Consider the following 19,200-nt stretch of genomic DNA (forward strand, 5'->3'; position numbering starts at 1 on the left):
CTTAGGGCACAGTGCTCTGCGCCCCAAGCCCATCCTTTTTTTAAGCCAATTAGAGCTAGATAGATAGATAGATAGATAGATAGATAGATAGATAGATAGATAGATAGATAGATAGATAGATAGATAGATAATAGGTGATACACCTTTGCTTACTTGTATAGTAACCATAATCAGTTCACAGCAAGTGAGAGCCCCCCACCCCCATTAGAGTCACAGGCAATAAAGACCTGTGGGTCAGAGGGGCCAACCCTTCCCTACCATATTGCATATATATAGATATATAGATATATACAGATAGATAATAAATAGGTAGGATAATGATAGATAGATAGATAGATAGATAGATAGATAGATAGATAGATAGATAGATAGATAGATAGATAGATAGATAGATAGATAGATAGATAGATAGATAGATAATTAGATAATGTAGGTAGGTCGATGTAGGTAGGTAGATAGATACTGTAGATAGATAATTAGATACGATAGATAGATAGATAGATAGATAGATAGATAGATAGATAGATAGACAGACAGACAGACAGACAGACAGATAGATAGATAGATAGATAGATAGATAGATAGATAGATAGTGTAGGTAGGTCGATGAAGGTAGGTAGATAGATACTGTAGATAGATAATTAGATACGATAGATAGATAGATAGATAGATAGATAGATAGATAGATAGATAGATAGATAGATAGATAGATAGACCCGGAATTCAGAAAGGACTTACGCCAACGTATCTTCTGATACGCCGCGTAAGTCCACGGATGCGCCGTCGTATCTATGCGCCTTATTCAGGAAACAAGATACGCCTGAATTTTGGCTTGATATGACCGACGTAAGTCTCCTACGCCGTCGTATCTTGGGCGCATATTAACGCTGGCCGCAAGGGGCGCTTACATTGATTTACGCGTCGAATATGTAAATGAGCTAGATACGCCGATTCACGAACGTACTTACGCCCGTCGCTGTAATCTCTGCCGTTTACGTAAGGCGTACGTCCAGCGTAAAGATAAGCCTCATAAAGCAGGGGTAAGTCATGTTAGGGTATGGACGTCGGAACAGCCGTCGGATTTTACGTAGTTTGCGTAAGTCGTACGTGAATGGGGCTGGGCGTAGGTTACGTTCACGTCGAAGGCATTGAGCCGTCGTATCTTAGGGAGTATATGCAACGTGATTCTGATCATGCGCGCGCATGCGCCGTTCGTTCGGCCCTTCATTTACATGGGGTCACGGTTAATTTAAATGTATCACGCCCACTACCTTCCTACTTTGAATTAGGCGGGCTTACGCCGGCCAATTTGCGTTACGCCGGCGCAAGTTTGGGAGCGAGTGCTTTCGTGAATACTGCACTTGCCTCTCACAGTTACGTCGGCGTAGCGCATATGAGATGCGCTACGCCGGCATAAAGATACGCCGATCTACGTGAATCTGGGCCCTAGAAAATAAAGAAAGAAAGAGAGATTATTGATAGAGTTATCTGCAATAGATTGATTGATTTGAGATAGATAGATAGATATTTGATAGATAGATAGATAGATAGATAGATAGATAGATAGATAGATAGATAGATAGAAAGATTGAAAGATTGATCTGCAATACATAGGTATAGAAAGAAAGACATAGATTATTAGCCTGGCAGAGAAAGAAAGGGAATAGACATTCAGATAGTTGGATGGCGCTCTGGCCCGGTAGGGTGTAGTAATACAGAATAATGAAGACGGTATAAATCAAAGTATTATCACAGACAGAATAATTGTGAAGATGATGACTCCATGTTGGGGGAATGGCGGTTTCTGGCACATTTCCCGGTCCTTATTGGCCACTCTTGAACTCCTCGGATAATCGGAGTTCTCAGGCCATGGAAGCCAGGGTCAGAGTGATAAGTGGACTTCAATGCATCTCAGAGGTTGTTGCCTGTTATAAATCTATTTTGTGAGATAATAGAATGGATGTGTAGAGAGAGGATTCTGTACATTCCTCAAATACCGATAGTAAGAAAAAGGAACTTGTACAAGGCTAATCACTGAGCAAACACAAACTTTAGAATTCATTGAGATCCCGCGCTTTGCCAGTTAAAGGTCTCATTATTGTTTATTTGCAGTCTAGTTTGGTTAAAGCTCAACTCCCAGCAGACAGCTAAAATAACAGTTGACATATATACAGTATGGGAACTGATTTATGTGTCAGAGGGTTTGTACTCCTGTTTGGACAGCCTTGTGATCCAATTACCCCTGCCAAACAGCACAGCCCAGTCTAAGACCTCACTTTTCTCTATTGCACTTAGGCAATACAGTCTGGTCCAGAACCTGCCCCTTCCTGCTGATTGGACCGTGAAGAACCAGCACTTAGATATGGACATTATTGTTTTCCTCGATCCTGTGTGTTCAGACATCATTGGGCTAAACAATAGGGGCCAGATCCACGTAGATCGGTGTAATTTTAAGCAGGCGTAGCGTATCGTAGTTACGCTACGCCGCCGCAACTTTGAGAGGCAAGTGCTGTATTCACAAAGCACTTGCGTCTAAAGTTACAGCGGCGTAGCGTAAATGTGTCGGCGTAAGGGCGCGGAATTCAAATGACAAAGATGTGGGCGTGTTTTATGTTAATTCAACTTGACCCCACGTAAATGAAGTTTTTTTTAACGGTGCATGCGCCGGCCGTGGGGGCATCCCAGTGCGCATGCTCGAAATCACGTCGCAAATAGTCAATGCTTTTGACGTGAACGTAATTTACGCAAAGCCCTATTCGCAAACGTTTTACGTAAACGACGTACACAGCGGAAAATCAGACGCTGGCCCGACGTCCATACTTAACATTGCGTACGCCTCATAGAGCAGGGGTAACGTTACGCCGAAAAAAGCCTTACGTAAACGACGTAAAAAATGCGCCGGCCGGACGTACGTTCTGAGAATCTGCGTATATAGCTAATTTGCATACTCTACGCAGAAATCAACGGAAGCGCCACCAAGCGGCCAGCGGAAATATGCACCTAAGATCCGACAGCGTACTAAGACGTATGTCAGCCGGATCTAGCCCCCATTCAGGCGTATCTTGTTTTGTGGATACAAAACAAAGATACGCCGGAGCATCCTAGAAGTTACGCGGTGTATCAATAGATACGCCAGCGTAACTGCTTTGTGGATCTGGCCCCTAGATGTTTGATTAGCTCTGTCCTCCCAGTTTGAGTTCTGCTCAGGGGGATGACCTTCAAAAACTCTGTCACTAAACTCATTCAGGATTAAATCATAGGATCTCTTGAAAGAACAACCCATCCACCCAACCCTCTGATGCTTGCCTGCATGGCACTCCTCTACCGTTTCACCTTTAGGAAATAGTAATACCCAGTGTTTTTGGGTACCTATTCCCCTTTCTCCAAGGATGCAGCAGTCAATTGCCTGGACTCAATACTGAAGAAGGGAAGAAAGTTGCCAGCCCTGTGTGAGCTCCAACACCATCATCACACCTAGCTTACACAATGTTACAAGTCCTGGCTCTGATGAACGAATGGAGTAGTGGGGGACCAAGTTAAATGGAGCAAAAACCTACCTACATTTTTGAAAGTATCTGGAGACCCCACCAAATGATGGCAGTCAGGTGTTTTTCCCAAAAGTATGTAAAGACCCCTCCAAATGAAGGCATTCAAGTGTTTTGAAAAGTATGTGTAATATCCTCCAAATGATGGCAGTCAGGTGTTTACAAAAGTATGTGGCGACCACTCAAAATTATGGCAGTCAGGTGTTTCCAAATGTGTTGTGAGACCCCTCCAAATGATGGCAGTCCGTGTGTCCAAAAGTATGTGGAGACCCCTCCAAATCATGGCAGTCGGTGTGTCCAAAAGTATGTGGAGACCCCTCCAAATCATGGCAGTGAGGTGTTTCCAAAAGTGTGTTGAGACCACACCATTTATGTTGGTCGGGTGATTCCAAATTATGTGGCGACTCCTCCAAAATGATGGCAGTCAGGTGTTTCTAAAAGTGTGTTGAGAACCTTCCAAATGATGGCAGTCAGGTGTTTCCAAAAGTGTGTTGCGACCCCTCCAAATGATGGTAGCCAGGTATTTCCAAGAGTATATAGAGACCCTTTCATATAATGGCAGTTAGGTGTTTACAGAAGTATGTGGAGACCCTTCCAAACAATGGCGGTTAGGTGTTTCCAAAGTATGTGACAACCCCTCCAAATGATGGCATGAAGGTTTTTCCAAAAGTGTGTTGCGACCACTCCAAATGATGGTAACCAGGTATTTCCAAAAATATATGGAGACCCTTTCATATAATGGCAGTTAGGTGTTTACAGAAGTATGTGGAGACCCTTCCAATCAATGGCAGTTAGGTGTTTCCAAAGTATGTGACAACCCCTCCAAATGATGGCAGGAAGGTTTTTCCAAAAGTGTGTTAAGACCACTCCAAATGATGGCAGTCTGGTGTTTCCAAATTATGTGGAGACTCCTTCAAAAGATGGAGGTCAGGTGTTTCTAAAAGTATGTGGAGACCCTTCCCAACCATGCTAGATAGATGTTTACAAAAGTATGTGGGACCCTGCTAAATGATGGTGGTCAGGTGTTTACAAAAGTATGTGTAGTCTCCTCCAAAGGATGTCAGTCTGGTGTTTACAAAAGTATATGGAGGCCCCTCCAAATTATGGCAGTCAGGTGTTTCCAAACTATGTGGCGACTCCTCCAAAATGATGCAGGTCAGGTGTTTCCCAAAGTGTGTTGAGACCCCTCCAAATGATGGCAGTCGAGTGTTTCCAAAAGTATGTGGAGACCCTTCCATATGATGGCAGTTAGGTGTTTACAGAAGTATGTGGAGACCTTGCAAACAATGGCGGTTAGGTGTTTCCAAAGTATGTGGCAACCCCTCCAAATGATGGCATGAAGGTTTTTCCAAAAGTGTGTTAAGACCACTCCAAATAATGGCGGTCAGGTGTTTACCGACATTAAGGTAACAGTTTGGGAACGGCCCTTTTCTGTTCAAGCATGATTGTGCCCTGCATACAATGCCAACTCCATAAAGACCTGGTTTGATGAGTTTGGTGTGGAGGAACTTAAATCTCCTGCACAGAACCCTGACCTCAACCCTACAGAACACCTTTGGGATGAACTGGAAAGACATTCCTGAGTCAGCTCTTCTCATCCAATATCACCTGACCTCACAAATGGGCACAAGATGCCCTCCTAAATCTTGTGGGAAGATTGACTGACTCTTAGGCCCCGTACACACGTCCGAGAAACTCGACGAGCAAAACACATCGTTTTGCTCGTCGAGTTCCTTGTGAAGCCGCCGAGGATCTCAGCGAGCCAAGTTTCCTCATTGACTAACGAGGAAATAGAGACCATGTTCTCTATTTGGCCCGATGAGATCCTCGTCGGTTTCCTCGGCCGAAAGTGTACACATGACCGGGTTTCTCGGCAGAATACGGCTCCGATCGAGTTTCTGGCTGAATTCTGCCGAGAAACTTGGTCGTGTGTACGGGGCACGGGGCCTCATGCCGCACACACGCTCGGAATTTCTGACAACAAATGTTCAATGGGAATTTGTTGTTGGAAATTCCGACAGTGTGTATGCTCCATCGGACATTTTCTGTCGGAATTTTGGTTCTCAAATTTTCCGACAACAAAATCCGTTCTTGTAAATTCCGATCGCGTGTGGACAATTCCGACGCACAAATTTCCATGCATGCTCTGAATCAAGTACGAGACGGAAGCGCTCGGTCTGGTAAAACTAGCGTTCGTAATGGAGATAGCACATTCGTCACGCTGTAACGGACTGAAAAGCACGAAGCTGAAAAGTGCGAATCGTCTCTCACCAAACTTCTACTAACACGACTGGTATTGAACCTTTAATAGTGCCGTCGTACGTGTTGAACGTGACCGCGTTCTTGGCGTTTGAATTTTTCGACAACATTTGTGCGCCTGTGTGTAATGCAAGACAAGTTTGAGCGAACATTCGTCTGAAAAAATTCCATGGTTTTGTTGTTGGAATGCCCGATTGTCTGTACGCGGCATTATAGCCACAAAGCAGGACAACTCCATATTAACACCCATTATTTTGGAATGGGATCACCAACAAGGCCATGTAGGTGTGATGGTCATTGGTCAGGTGTCCACAACATTTGGCCATGTAGTGCATTGTAATTGTACTGCGCTGTGTAATTCTCTAGAGATGTTTAACAAGCTGTCTTTATTAGTCCTTTTAGGAGATGAGCTGGAGACACTGAGAATTCTGCCTTCAGATCTTAAGTGTTTCTTCCATACTTATAAACATTAATAAGTATCCCATCCATCATCTTCCATCACAGTTTGGACGAACGGCCCTATTTCCTATCTGTAATAACATTTCCTCCAGAGGATGTGACTTCCTAATCTTTTGTGTCATCCTGATCCTCCTAAAGAGGAATTATAATCGATATTCAGTAACCACATATTGTGAGCTATCATTAACTCAATGCGACTTTCACAGATTGCAATCTTTGCTGTACCTTATTTTCATTACTGTATTATTTTTATAGGCTTGTGGATCCTCACTATATTCAGCCAGTCAGACCTCACTATGTTCAGCCAGTCAGACCTCACTATATTCAGCCAGTAGGACCTCACTATATTAAGCCAGTCACAATTCACTATTTTGAGTCAGACCTCACTATATTCAGCCAGTCATAACTCACTATCTTCAGTCAGACCTTACCATATTCAGGCAGTAAGATCTTACTATATTCAGCCAGTCAGACCTCACTATATTCAGCCAGTCAGACCTCACTATATTCAGCCAGACCTTACCATATTCAGGCAGTCAGACCTCACTATATTCAGCCAGTAAGATCTTACTATATTCAGCCAGTCAAACCTCACTATATTCAGCCAGTCAGACCTCACTATATTCAGCCAGTCAGACCTCACTATATTCAGCCAGTCAGACCTCTCTATATTCAGCCAGTCACACCTCACTATATTCAGTCAGACCTCACTATATTCAGCCAGTCAGACCTCACTATATTCAGCCAGTCACAACTCACTATATTCAGCCAGTCAGACCTCACTATGTTCAGCCAGTCACAACTCACTATATTCAGCCAGTCACAACTCACTATATTCAGCCAGTCAGACCTCACTATGTTCAGCCAGTCAGACCTCACTATATTCAGCCAGTCAGACCTCACTATGTTCAGCCAGTCAGACCTCACTATATTCAGCCAGTCAGACCTCACAATAGTCAGCCAGTCAGACCTCACAATATTCAGCCAGTCAGATCTCACTATATTCAGCCAGTCACACCTCAATATGTTCAGCCAGTCACACCTCACTATGTTCAGCCAGTCACACCTCACTATATTCAGTCAGACCTCACTATATTCAGCCAGTCAGACCTCACTATATTCAGCCAGTCAGACCTCACTATATTCAGCCAGAAGGACCTCACTATATTAAGCCAGTCACAACTCACTATATTCAGCTAGAAGGACCTCACTATATTAAGCCAGTCACAACTCACTATATTCAGCTAGAAGGACCTCACTATATTAAGCCAGTCACAACTCACTATATTCAGCTAGAAGGACCTCACTATATTAAGCCAGTCACAACTCACTATATTCAGCTAGAAGGACCTCACTATATTAAGCCAGTCACAACTCACTATATTCAGTCAGACCTCACTATATTCAGCCAGTCACAACTCACTATATTCAGCTAGTCGTAATTCACTATTTTCAGTCAGAACTCACAATATTCTGTCAGATCTCACTATATTCAGCCAGTCAGACCTCACTATATTCAGCCAGTCAGACCTCACTATATTCAGCCAGTCACAATTCACTATATTCAGCCAGTCAGACCTCACTATATTCAGCCAGTCAGACCTCAATATGTTCAGCCAGTCACACCTCACTATTATCAGCCAGTCAGACCTCACAATATTCAGCCAGTAGGACCTCACTATATTAAGCCAGTCACAATTCACTATTTTGAGTCAGACCTCACTATATTCAGCCAGTCATAACTCACTATTTTGAGTCAGACCTCACTATATTCAGCAAGTCACAATTCACTATTTTCAGTCAGAACTCACTATATTCAGTTAGTCAGACCTTACTATATTCAGTCAGACCTCACTATATTCAGCCATTCAGACCTCACCACATTTAGTCAGTCAGACCTCACTATTGTCAAATAGTCAGACCTCAATGTCTTTAGTCAGTCAGCCCTCACTATTTTCAGTCAGTCAAAATTCACTATCGTCAGTCAGTCAGATCACACTATATTTAGTCAGTCACGGTTCACTATATTCAGTCAGACGTCACTATCTCCAATCAGATAGACCTCGGTATTGTCAAATAATCAGACCTCACTATTTTTAGTCAGTTAGACCCCAACTGTCTGCAGTCAGTCATACCTCACTATTTTCAGTCACTCATGCCCTGTACACACGATAGGTTAGTCTGATGAAAACGGTCTGATGGATTTTTCCATCAGTTATCCGATGAAGCTGACTGATGATCAGTCGTGCCTACACACCATCAGTTAAAAAAACGATCGTGTCAGAACGCGGTGACGTAAAACACAACGACGTGCTGAAGAAAATGAAGTTCAATGCTTCCAAGCATGCGTCGTCTTGATTCTGAGCATGCGTGGATTTTTAACCGATGGACGTACCCACAGACGATCATTTTTTTCTATAGGATTTTTATCCATCAGATAATTTTAAAACAAGTTCCTATTTTTTTAACCTATATATAACCACTTAAGCCCCGGACCAATATGCAGCCTAAAGACCCAAGGGGTTTTTACAGTTCGGGACTGCGTCGCTTTAACAGACAATTGCGCGGTCGTGCGACGTGGCTCCCAAACAAAATTGGCGTCCTTTTTTCCCCACAAATAGAGCTTTCTTTTGGTGGTATTTGAGCACCTATGCGGTTTTTATTTTTTGCGCTATAAACAAAAATAGAGCGACAATTTTGAAAAAAATGCAATATTTTTTACTTTTTGCTGTAATAAATATCCCCCAAAAACATATATAAACATTTTTTTTTCCCTCAGTTTAGGCCGATACGTATTCTTCTACCTATTTTTGGTAAAAAAAATCGCAATAAGTGTTTATCGATTGGTTTGCGCAAAATTTATAGCGTCTACAAAATAGGGGATAGTTTTTTTGCATTTTTATTTTTTTTCCTACTAATGGCGGCGATCAGCGATTTTTTTCGTGACTGCGACATTATGGCGGACACTTCGGACAATTTTGACACATTTTTGGGACCATTGTCATTTTCACAGCAAAAAATGCACTTAAATTGCATTGTTTATTGTGAAAATGACAGTTGCAGTTTGGGAGTTAAACACAGGGGGCGCTGTAACATTTAGTGTTCACTGTGTATGTGTTTACTAGTGTAGGGGGGTGTGGCTGTAGGACTGACATCATCGATCGAGTCTTCCCTATAAAAGGGATCACTCGATCGATGCGCCGCCATAGTGAAGCACGGGGATGCCGTGTTTACACACGGCTCTCCCCGTTCTTCAGCTCCGGGGAGCGATCGCGACGGAGCGGCTATAAACAAATAGCTGCGCCGTCGTCCCGGATCGCTCCCCAAGCGGACCAGACCTCCGCATGTACCGGGGGGGGGGTCCCGATCGGACCCCCCACCCACGTCAAGCAGAGGACGTACAGGTACGTGCTTGTGCCTGTCCGTGCCATTCTGCTGACGTATATGTACATGAGGAGGTCGGGAAGTGGTTAAATAACCGATGGGGCCCACACACGATCGGTTTGGTCTGATGAAAACGGTGAAAGGGGGCAGTCTGGAGGAAGTAAAGGGGCCGCCCGACACATCTAATTATCCAGAAATAGCATTTGGAGCTAAATGAAGTACCAATTATGAAAACTCCACCCGTGATTATTTATGCAATATCGTGTCAATGAAATTTAGTTAATTATGTAGAATTAAGATTCATTTAATTAGAATAGTCTCGGTGCATGAAAAAGATAAAAAAATATATATAAACAATAAATTTATAGGAATGACATCTGATGATTCATCTGTACATAAGCTGGGTGGTAAAATACACACAATACCTATAGGTCGGGTCCTACCCAAAGAGATGTCACGTATGCCAGGGCCAGACACAGGGCCGGAACCAACATCACTGGAAGGGGACAAACCCAAAAGCTCAGCAGCGCGCACTCCGCACAGTACTGGGAGGGGAGGAACCGGAGCCGGAAACAGAGCCAGGCAGGCACAGCTGACTCCTGTGACATCACTGGTTGCTAGACGCGAAGCGGGGCCGGCCCTAGCAACCAGTCAAGAAAATGCAGTGGCTGCACTGGCTGACAGGCTGGGTCCTCGATCTCATTCCGGGATACTGTATTGTCCCGGAATGAAGATAGCTGGGACATACGTGGCAATTGCGGGATAGTCCAGGGCAATCTGGGACACGTGGGCACCCTACTTACAGTGGAGGTCATTGGCAGAAGGGCCCCCATACAGTAGTGGTATTTGGTAGAAAGGCCCCCTTACAGTGGTGATTATTGGCAGAAGGGTCCCCTAAGGCCTCGTACAGATGGACCGTTGGACCGTTTTCAGCGGACATGCCCGCCCGGAGATTTCTGTCTGATGGTTGTACACACCATCAGACAGAAATCCGCGCATACACGATACGCGGTGACGAGGCCGTGCCGTCGCCGCGACGATGACGCGGCGACGTGCGCGGCCCTGGAAGTTCAATGCTTCCACGCATGCGTCTAAGTGATTCGACGCATGCGAGGGATTGCGGCCGATCGGACATGAACGGTGAGTCTGTACAGACGACTGAACATGTCCGACGGACAGGCTTCCAGCGGACATGTTTCTTAGCATGCTAAGAAACATTTGTCCGCTGCAAAACGGTCGGCTGGACAAATGTCCGCTGGAAACCTGTCCGGTCGGCCATACACACGACCGAACATGTCTGCTGAAACTGGTCCGCGGACCAGTTTCAGCAGACATGTTCAGTCGTGTGTACGGGGCCTTATAGTGGTGGTCTGTGATTATTGGCAGAAGGGCCCCCTTACAATGGTGATTATTGGCAGAAGGGCCCCATTACAGTGGTGATTATTGGCAGAAGGGCCCCGTTACAATGGTGATTATTGGCAGAAGGGCCCCCATACAGTAGTGGTATTTGGTAGAAAGGCCCCCTTACAATGGTGATTATTGGCAGAAGGGTCCCCTTATAGTGGTGGTGATCATTGGCAGAAGGGCCTCCTTACAGTGGTGATCATTGGCAGAAGGGCCCCCTTACAATGGTGATTATTGGCAGAAGGGCCCCCTTACAATGGTGATTATTGGCAGAAGGGCCCCCTTACAATGGTGATTATTGGAAGAAGGGTGCCCTTATAGTGGTGGTCATTGGCAGAGGGGCCCCCTTACAGTGGAGGTCATTGGCAGAAGGGCCCCCGTACAGTAGTGGTATTTGGTAGAAAGGCCCCCTTATAGTGGTGGTATTTGGTAGAAAGGCCCCCTTAGAGTGGTGATTATTGGCAGAAGGGCCCCCATACAGTAGTGGTGATTATTGGCAGAAGGGCCCCCTTACAGTGGTGATTATTGGCAGAAGGGCCCCCTTACAATGGTGATCATTGGCAGAAGGGCCCCCTTACATCAGTGGTCAGTAGGAAGAATGACCGCATTACAGATAGCTGAAAATGTCATTGGTGTTGGTGGTTATGTATCTGAGGGGCAAAAATTGCTCATTGCTCAAGGAACACCCTAGCAACCTCTGGAGGAACCCTGGTGGAGAAAGACTGGTTTAGATACTATGTGGCAGGCCCCATTATTTACTTCTGTAGGGTGTGAGTACAGTCAGAATTACACAAACATCCCCAACAATAGCAATGGGCATTCTCTTCAATGGAAAAATATCATTTGAATTGTGAGAAATTCAACATAAAGCTTCCAGAATATAATACTGGCACAAATATGTACAAGAGCCTGCCAACCGTTCCAAATGTGAAAGCACAGAGTAAGCAATGGGACATTAGTACTGTAGATTGTAGAATTCCAGGACACAATTCACATTTCAGACGGATACACAAAGAGCGGAATCATCCAGCGGAAGAGAATCTCCACCGAGAACGCTTATTACTTATTCTAATGAGCCTCCCGGGACTTAGCCTTGTTTACACAGTTCAGTTCATTGTGTGCTTTCACTATCGCTGTTTCTGTGAACATCCTGAGAAGTTTGACTGGGGATCCATGAGATTAAAGGGAACCTGTTCCGACAGAAGTATCTGCACTGGCAATGATAATTTTGCCACAAGGGCAGCCGATAGGGCAGTACAGCCAACCCTCCTGTACTGGGCCCGGGCCTCACCGCTTCAAAAGGGGGGCACAGGCATCTGATGAGCAGGCAGGCTGGCTGCACTGCCTTATTGCTGATAATTGCGACTCCCCCTGCAGCATTGCTGGTTTTTACTCTTCTTTCTCCCTTGGGCTGCATTGCTTGGGGGTCGGTTCTTGAATCTGCGCCCCTGTTCTCTGTTCTGTCAATATCTCCAACCTATCAGAAACTCCAACCACGTCACTTACGGTTTATTTAAAACCTTAGTAATCAGAGATTTCGACGAATTGGTGGTTGGACACAACACCGACAACCGAAAAGAGTCTGATACAGGAAGACTGAGCTGTTTTGACAGCACAGCGGCTAACGAGAACAAAGTTGTCACCACCACGGAGGTGGCCATTTTGTTGGCTAGTATCGGAGCAGAGTAAGAATCTCCGCTCATAATACCCTGCACCGGACTCTATTTGGTTGACAGTGTTGTGTCCAACCACCAATTCTTCAAAAACTATTACTATTACTGCTGGTTTTAAATAAACCGGAAATTAAGCAGTTGGAGTTTCTGATGGGTTGGAGAACTTGACCCCCTTCCACGTGCTGTCCAGGACCCTCTGTGTGCCCCTTTTCTCTGAAGCGCTTCCGACTACCCTCCTCTCCAGGCACACAGGGGGATCGGTTTCAGGATAAAGAGCGGGGAGGGGACCGGTAAATATACCATATACAATATTTTCCGGCCCCTTCCTTTCCTGAATGAACACATTAAGCAATCACTTCTGTGTCACTTCTGTGTCCATTCATCACTGAAGCATAGTAAACTGAATGAACAGCCTCAGATCACTTCCCATTTATTCACTGTCCAGTGCAGCTGAGGCTACAGAGAAAAGGACTGAAGAATCTGTGTCCTCTATCCATTTCTCTGTCTCAAATGTGAGACATCAGGGGTCTATTTAGACCCATATTTCACCAAAGGGCCCCCAAAAGTCAGTAAAAATAGAAAAAAATAAACAAAACAAAAAAAGTAAAAAAAAAATATTAAAAAAAATTAAGGAATTGCTCAAATATACTTTATTCTTTGAAAAACAGTCAGCATCTGGATCATTCTTCAAAGAGCATTTGAAAGGCAGTGAGGAGGCATATTTCCTCTTCACTGCCTACTTTAATACCACTGTAGCGCAATCACCCTGCAGAGAAGCACTATTCAGTTGAATGGGTCCTGTTCGATGGAGGTATAATTTCTGCCATGCCTTTGATGCATAGCATCGTGGCTGCAGCATTTTAGCAAAAAATATATTTTCATTATTCAGAAGAGAGGCCCTGTCAGGTAGGCTAACAACAGCCCTACTAGCCACCAATGTCAAAATCTCCCACCTCCATGTTTATTCCAGGCCACCAGCAGTATGCATAATTACTCTACCAATGCTACTATTTCTGACAAGTTTCCATTCTGTCATGGTGATCCAACAAAGGAGCCACTGATAATGTTGGGGGGTCAGGGCCCCCTATGGCCCCACCCTGATGACACCTCTGACTGACCCTGAACAAATATGCAGAATTGGGGTCCCGACTTCACCAGTTGCATTCTTCCAGGTCAACTAGGGGGGTAGAGGAACCAGAGGATCAGAATGACAGCCGCGCATATCTTGTAGCATCATCTCCATAACAGGTTCTCATGAAACATTTTCATAAAAACTGGACTGTATACAAAATGGTCATCACTGGGGAGGAACAAGTAGAGAAGGTGCACTTTATTAAAGGAAGGTTGTGTAATACTTTCTGATAAGTACTGTCACAAGTCATTGGCTTGGTGGCTACGCACATAAGGCCTCGTACACACGACCGAAACATGCCCGCTGAAACTGGTCCGGCGGACCAGTTTCCGCGGACATGTTCGGTCGTCTGTACGACTCACCGGACATGTCCGCTCGGCCGAAAGCCCTCGCATGCGTCGAAGTGATTGGACGCATGCGTGGAAGCATTGACCTTCCAGGGTCGCGCACGTCGCGGCGACGGCGCGGCCACGTCACCGCGTTCGCTGTCCGCGGGAAATTTGGTCTGATGGTGTGTACAGCCATCAGACCAAAATCCGATCATCATCGGACATGTCCCGTCGTGTGTACGAGGCCTAACACGAGCATCCTTTTCTACTTGAGTGGCTTCCCTTGAGCTAATCTTGTATATTCTTAGTAAGGAAGCAACAAAACTTGTGAAAATCCTTGACCGTTCCAAAAATATTTTCAAAACCGCACATCAAAAATGATCAAGTTATATAAACCTACAGCAAAGATGGCGAGCTAGTCTTTAAAAGCATACTTCTCATAATAAAATAACTGCTTATACCTTATCCATTTCCACTGTTATGATTCATATTTCCTCCCACATATCCCCAATTTTTTTGTATATCTAGTAGCAGGTAATCTAAATAAACTGGTCTTGTTTTGTAAGGTTTGTAGCTTCTTCAAATCACTTCTTCAGTTCTATTGAGTCTCAGGAACCCCATAGGTATCCACATAGGTAACTCTAATACCTTAATCCTTAATGCCTTAATAATCTAATGTCCAAGGCATATATCAAGTCACAATCAACAGGGCTGTCATGTTGAAGACATATTTAGGTAGATTCAGAGAGATTGGCCCAACTTTGCGGCGGCGTAGCTTAGCGTGTTTAGGCTACGCCGCCGTAAGTTAGCGAGGCAAGTACAGTATTTATCGCGGTATAACGCGCTCCCGCGTATACCGCGCACCCCTAAAGTTGCCGTGAATCCTGTGGAAAAAAAGTTTTTTTTGTACTTACAGTTTTGGTGTCTTGCGCGGCGTCCATCGGCGGCCTCGTCGGGTCCGGCGTCCGTCTGCGGCTTCGGGTGTCCTCTTCGTCGGGTCCGGCGTCCTTCTGCGGCTTCGGGTGTCCTCTTCGTCGGGTCCGGCGTCCTTCTGCGGCTTCGGGTGTCCTCTTCGTCGGGTCCGGCGTCCTTCTGCGGCTTCGGTTGTCCTCTTCGTCGGGTCCGGCGTCCTTCTGCGGCGTCCTCGCATCCTCCCCGCTCGTTTCCCGCGCCGAGTTTGAATACTGCGCCGACATATACCGAGCGCAGTACACTCGTGTATCGTCGGGCAGGCTCGGCAACTCTCGCGCTGACGTCCTGTACGCTCAGGACGTCAGCGTGAGAGGCGCCGAGACTGCCCGAAGATACACGAGTGTACTGCGCTCGGTATATGCCGGCGCAGTATTCAAACGCGTGGCGGGAAAGCGGGTATCGGCGTATATCGCGCACCCACGATTTTGCCCTGATTTTCAGGGCAAAATAGTGCGCGGTATACGCCGATAAATACGGTACTTGATTCTCAAAGTACTTGCCTGCTAAGTTACGGCGGCGTAGCCTAAAGCGGGCGGGCGTAAGGGCGCCTAATTCAAATTTGTCTAAGGGGGCGTGCTTTATGTTAATGGGGCTTGACCTGACGTTTTTGACGCTTTTTTAAAACTGCACATGCGCCGGGCTCCTACATTTCCCAGTGTGCATTGCGGATAAGTACACCGCACGGGCCTATTGATTTCGACGTGGACGTAAACAACGTAAATCCCTATTCACGGACGACTTACGCAAACAACGTAAAATTTTCGAATTTCGACGCGGGAACGGCGGACATACTTTAACATTGTCTACGCCACCTAGGGGGCAGCTTTAACTTTAGGCGGCCTATCTCTTACGTAAACGGCGTAAATGTACTGCGGCGGCCGGGCGTACGTTCGTGAATAGGCGTATCTACTGATTTACATATTCTACGCCGACCGCAATGGAAGCGCCACCTAGCGGCCAGCCGAAATATTGCAACCTAAGATAGGACGGCGCAAGCCGTCGTATCTTAGATATGTTTAAGCGTATCTCTGTTTGAGAATACACTTAAAAATAGGTCGGCGCAGATTCTGAGTTAGGTCGGCTTATCTACTGATACGCCGGCCTAACTCTACCTGAATCTACCTAATTGTAACTTCTCCAAGCCAAATCTTCCGTTCTAAAGAGTGTCGGGAGTATACCCCAATATTTATATCCACATAGGTAACTCTGATACCTTAATCCAATCTCTAATGCATATATCAAGTCACATGTTGATTGTCCAAGAACAGGACTACTATATTTAGTAGTAGTTAGTCACAATCAACTTGTTCTGTCTTGTTGAAGACATTTCGTAACTCCTCCAAGCCACATCTTTTAATTACTAATGAGTGTTGGGAATATACCCCAACATTTATATCCACAGAGGTAGCATAGACACCTTCATCCAATCAATATGGGATATGTCAAGTTAGATGTTGATTGTCCATGAGCAGGATGGGAAAGTCACCTAATCCCATCCTTGGAGTCCTAGGCAAATGTTCATTACTGTCCATGAACGCTTATTACTGCAGGTGATAAACTGATCCTTTCCTTGTGGTGGTTAAAGCCATGTAGACTTAAGCCATCTATAAATGATTAAAATTAGGCCCATTCAGCAGGGACCGGCCACATTTCTATCCATGTGCAGGGACGTTGTACAGAAGTCAATCTACCCATCAACTTCTGTTCAACCGCCTGGTCAGAAAAATGAACTGGACTTGTTCTGTAAGGTTTGTAGCTTCTTCAAATCACTTCTTCAGTTCTACTGAGTCTCAGGAACCCCAACATTTATATCCACATAGGTAACTCCAATACCTTAATCCAATCTCCAAGGCATATATCAAGACATATATCAAATGTTGAAGACATTTTGCAATGTCTCCAAGCCACATTTTCAGTTCTAATGAGTGTCGGAAAATATACCCCAACATTTATATCCACATAGGTAACTCTGAGGCCCCGTACACACGACCGAGAAACTCGACGGGCAAAACACATCGTTTTTCTCGTTGAGTTTCTTGTTCGGCTGTCAGAAAACTCGTCGAGCCAAATTTTCCCATTGCCCAACGAGGAAATAGAGAACATGCTCTCTATTTGGCTCGACGAGTTTCCCGACGGGTTTCTCGGCGAAAAGTGTACACACGACCGGTTTTCTCGGCAGAATACGTCTCCCATCGAGTTTCTTGCTGGATTCTGCCGAGAAACTTGGTCGTGTGTACGGGGCCTGTATGTACGTATCTTGTTTTGAGGATACGCCGGTGTACTTGCTCTGCGAATCTGGCCCTATGTTGGGAATGAAGGGGAGAACTGGGTTTTTAGGCTACTGTGAAAAACATTTGGTGGGCATCTTGGGCCATTTTTGAAATAACTTTGACGACATGTTTTTGAACGTTGCTAATCCAATTTCTTTTTTTATCCCTAGAGGACATGAAGACACGATGGCACCACCTCCGGAAGAGAAATATTTATACCTAGCTATATATATTATAACTCTTCTGACAGGCTTTCCAGCCAACCTTCTTGCACTTCATGCCTTCATTCGTAAACTGCGTGTTAAGGCCACGCCAAACGCAATTCTTCTCTTCAACCTGACTATATCAGACTTGTCATTCTTGGTTTTCTTGCCTTTCAAGGTAACAGAAATCTTACAAGGCCAATGGACAATGCCATCATTCCTCTGCCCGCTCAGTGGACTATTCTACTTCAGCACCATCTACTCCAGCACCTTGTTCCTCACAGCTGTCAGTGTAGAACGGTACCTTGGCGTAGCCTTTCCACTCAAGTACAAACTCTACCGCAAGCCCAGCTATGCGGCCGCCGTCAGTGGTTTTCTGTGGATCTGCTCGTTTGCCCATTGTAGCATCGTCTATATCACCGAGTACCACCAGACTTCCAATGCCAGCAACAGACTCATCTGCTATGACAACTTCACCAAAGAGCAGATGGAAGTTCTGCTCCCGTTCCGTCTTGAGTTGGGACTCCTCTTGTTCTGCTTGCCTTTCCTCATCACCTGTTTCTGTTATGTTAGTTTCATCAAGATCCTCGTATCTTCAACGCACATCCACCGCGAGAAGAAGCAACGAGCCATTGGGCTGGTCCTTACCACCCTGAGTGTGTTTGCTGTGTGTTTTGCCCCCTACAACGTCTCTCATGTGGTGGGATTTTTTCAGAAGAAGAACCTCAAGTGGAGAGAGAAGGCCTTGCTTCTGAGCACGTTTAATGCTAGCTTGGACCCCGTCATCTTCTACTTCTCCTCCACCGCTGTCCAGAACTCATGCAAGTGCTGCTTGATTAAACTAAACATTTGCCACCCTAGGCCAGCTCCACATAAAATCATGAACCAGCAGAGCATTAAAATGGAAAAACCACAACTTTCTGAAAGCCAGATATATAGTTCCAGAGGTTAACCTTTACCTTATTTATTTGTTTAGTGACGCTAACATGCGTTTATCTACTTTTCACAGAGTTACATTGTAACACTGCTATGTTTACAGTGCCTACAGCCTTTGGAAGTGGTGGCTCCTAAACTGTCTAGGAACATAGGGCCAGATTCACAAAAGAGATACGGCGGCGTATCTCCTGATACGCCGTCGTATCTCTGTGTTAGGGCCGTCCTAACTATGCGACTGATTCATAGAATCAGTTACGCATAGCTAGCCCTAAGATCCGACAGGTGTAATTGAATTACACTGTCGGATCTTAAGGAGGCAATTCTAGGCCGGCCGCTAGGTGGCGAGGCCATTACGGTCGGAGTAGAATATGCAAATGAATACTTACGGCGATCCCCGTACGTCCGAGCGGCCCGTCGATCTAACTGTACGTCGTTTCCGTCGAGTTACGCCGCGTAAAATTAGGGCTACCTCCTAGGTGTCCTAAGCCATGTTTAGTATGGCCGTTGTTCCCGCGTCGAAATTTAAAAACCAACGTCGTTTGCGTAAGTCGTCCGTGAATGGCGCTGGACGCCATTTACGTTAACGTCTCAGCAAATGACGTTGGTGCGACGTCATTTAGCGCAGGGGTTGACA

The 19,200-nt window shown here is 45.4% G+C and overlaps 1 protein-coding gene across 1 annotated transcript in view; it reads left to right on the forward strand.

The window, feature by feature from the left end:
• LOC120916341 (free fatty acid receptor 2-like) overlaps positions 1 to 18,783 on the forward strand; it is a 40,316-nt gene extending 21,533 nt beyond the window's left edge. Inside the window, exon 2 of the mRNA XM_040327250.1 lies at positions 17,598 to 18,783. Within this exon, the coding sequence (XP_040183184.1) occupies positions 17,614 to 18,582 (969 nt within the window). The 5' untranslated portion in view covers positions 17,598 to 17,613 and the 3' untranslated portion in view covers positions 18,583 to 18,783. The remainder of the gene's footprint in view (positions 1 to 17,597) is intronic.
• The last annotated feature ends 417 nt before the right edge of the window (positions 18,784 to 19,200 follow it).

The sequence above is a fragment of the Rana temporaria genome, chromosome 10, assembly GCF_905171775.1.
Source record: "Rana temporaria chromosome 10, aRanTem1.1, whole genome shotgun sequence".
In the NCBI taxonomy this organism is placed as follows: Eukaryota; Metazoa; Chordata; class Amphibia; order Anura; family Ranidae; genus Rana; species Rana temporaria.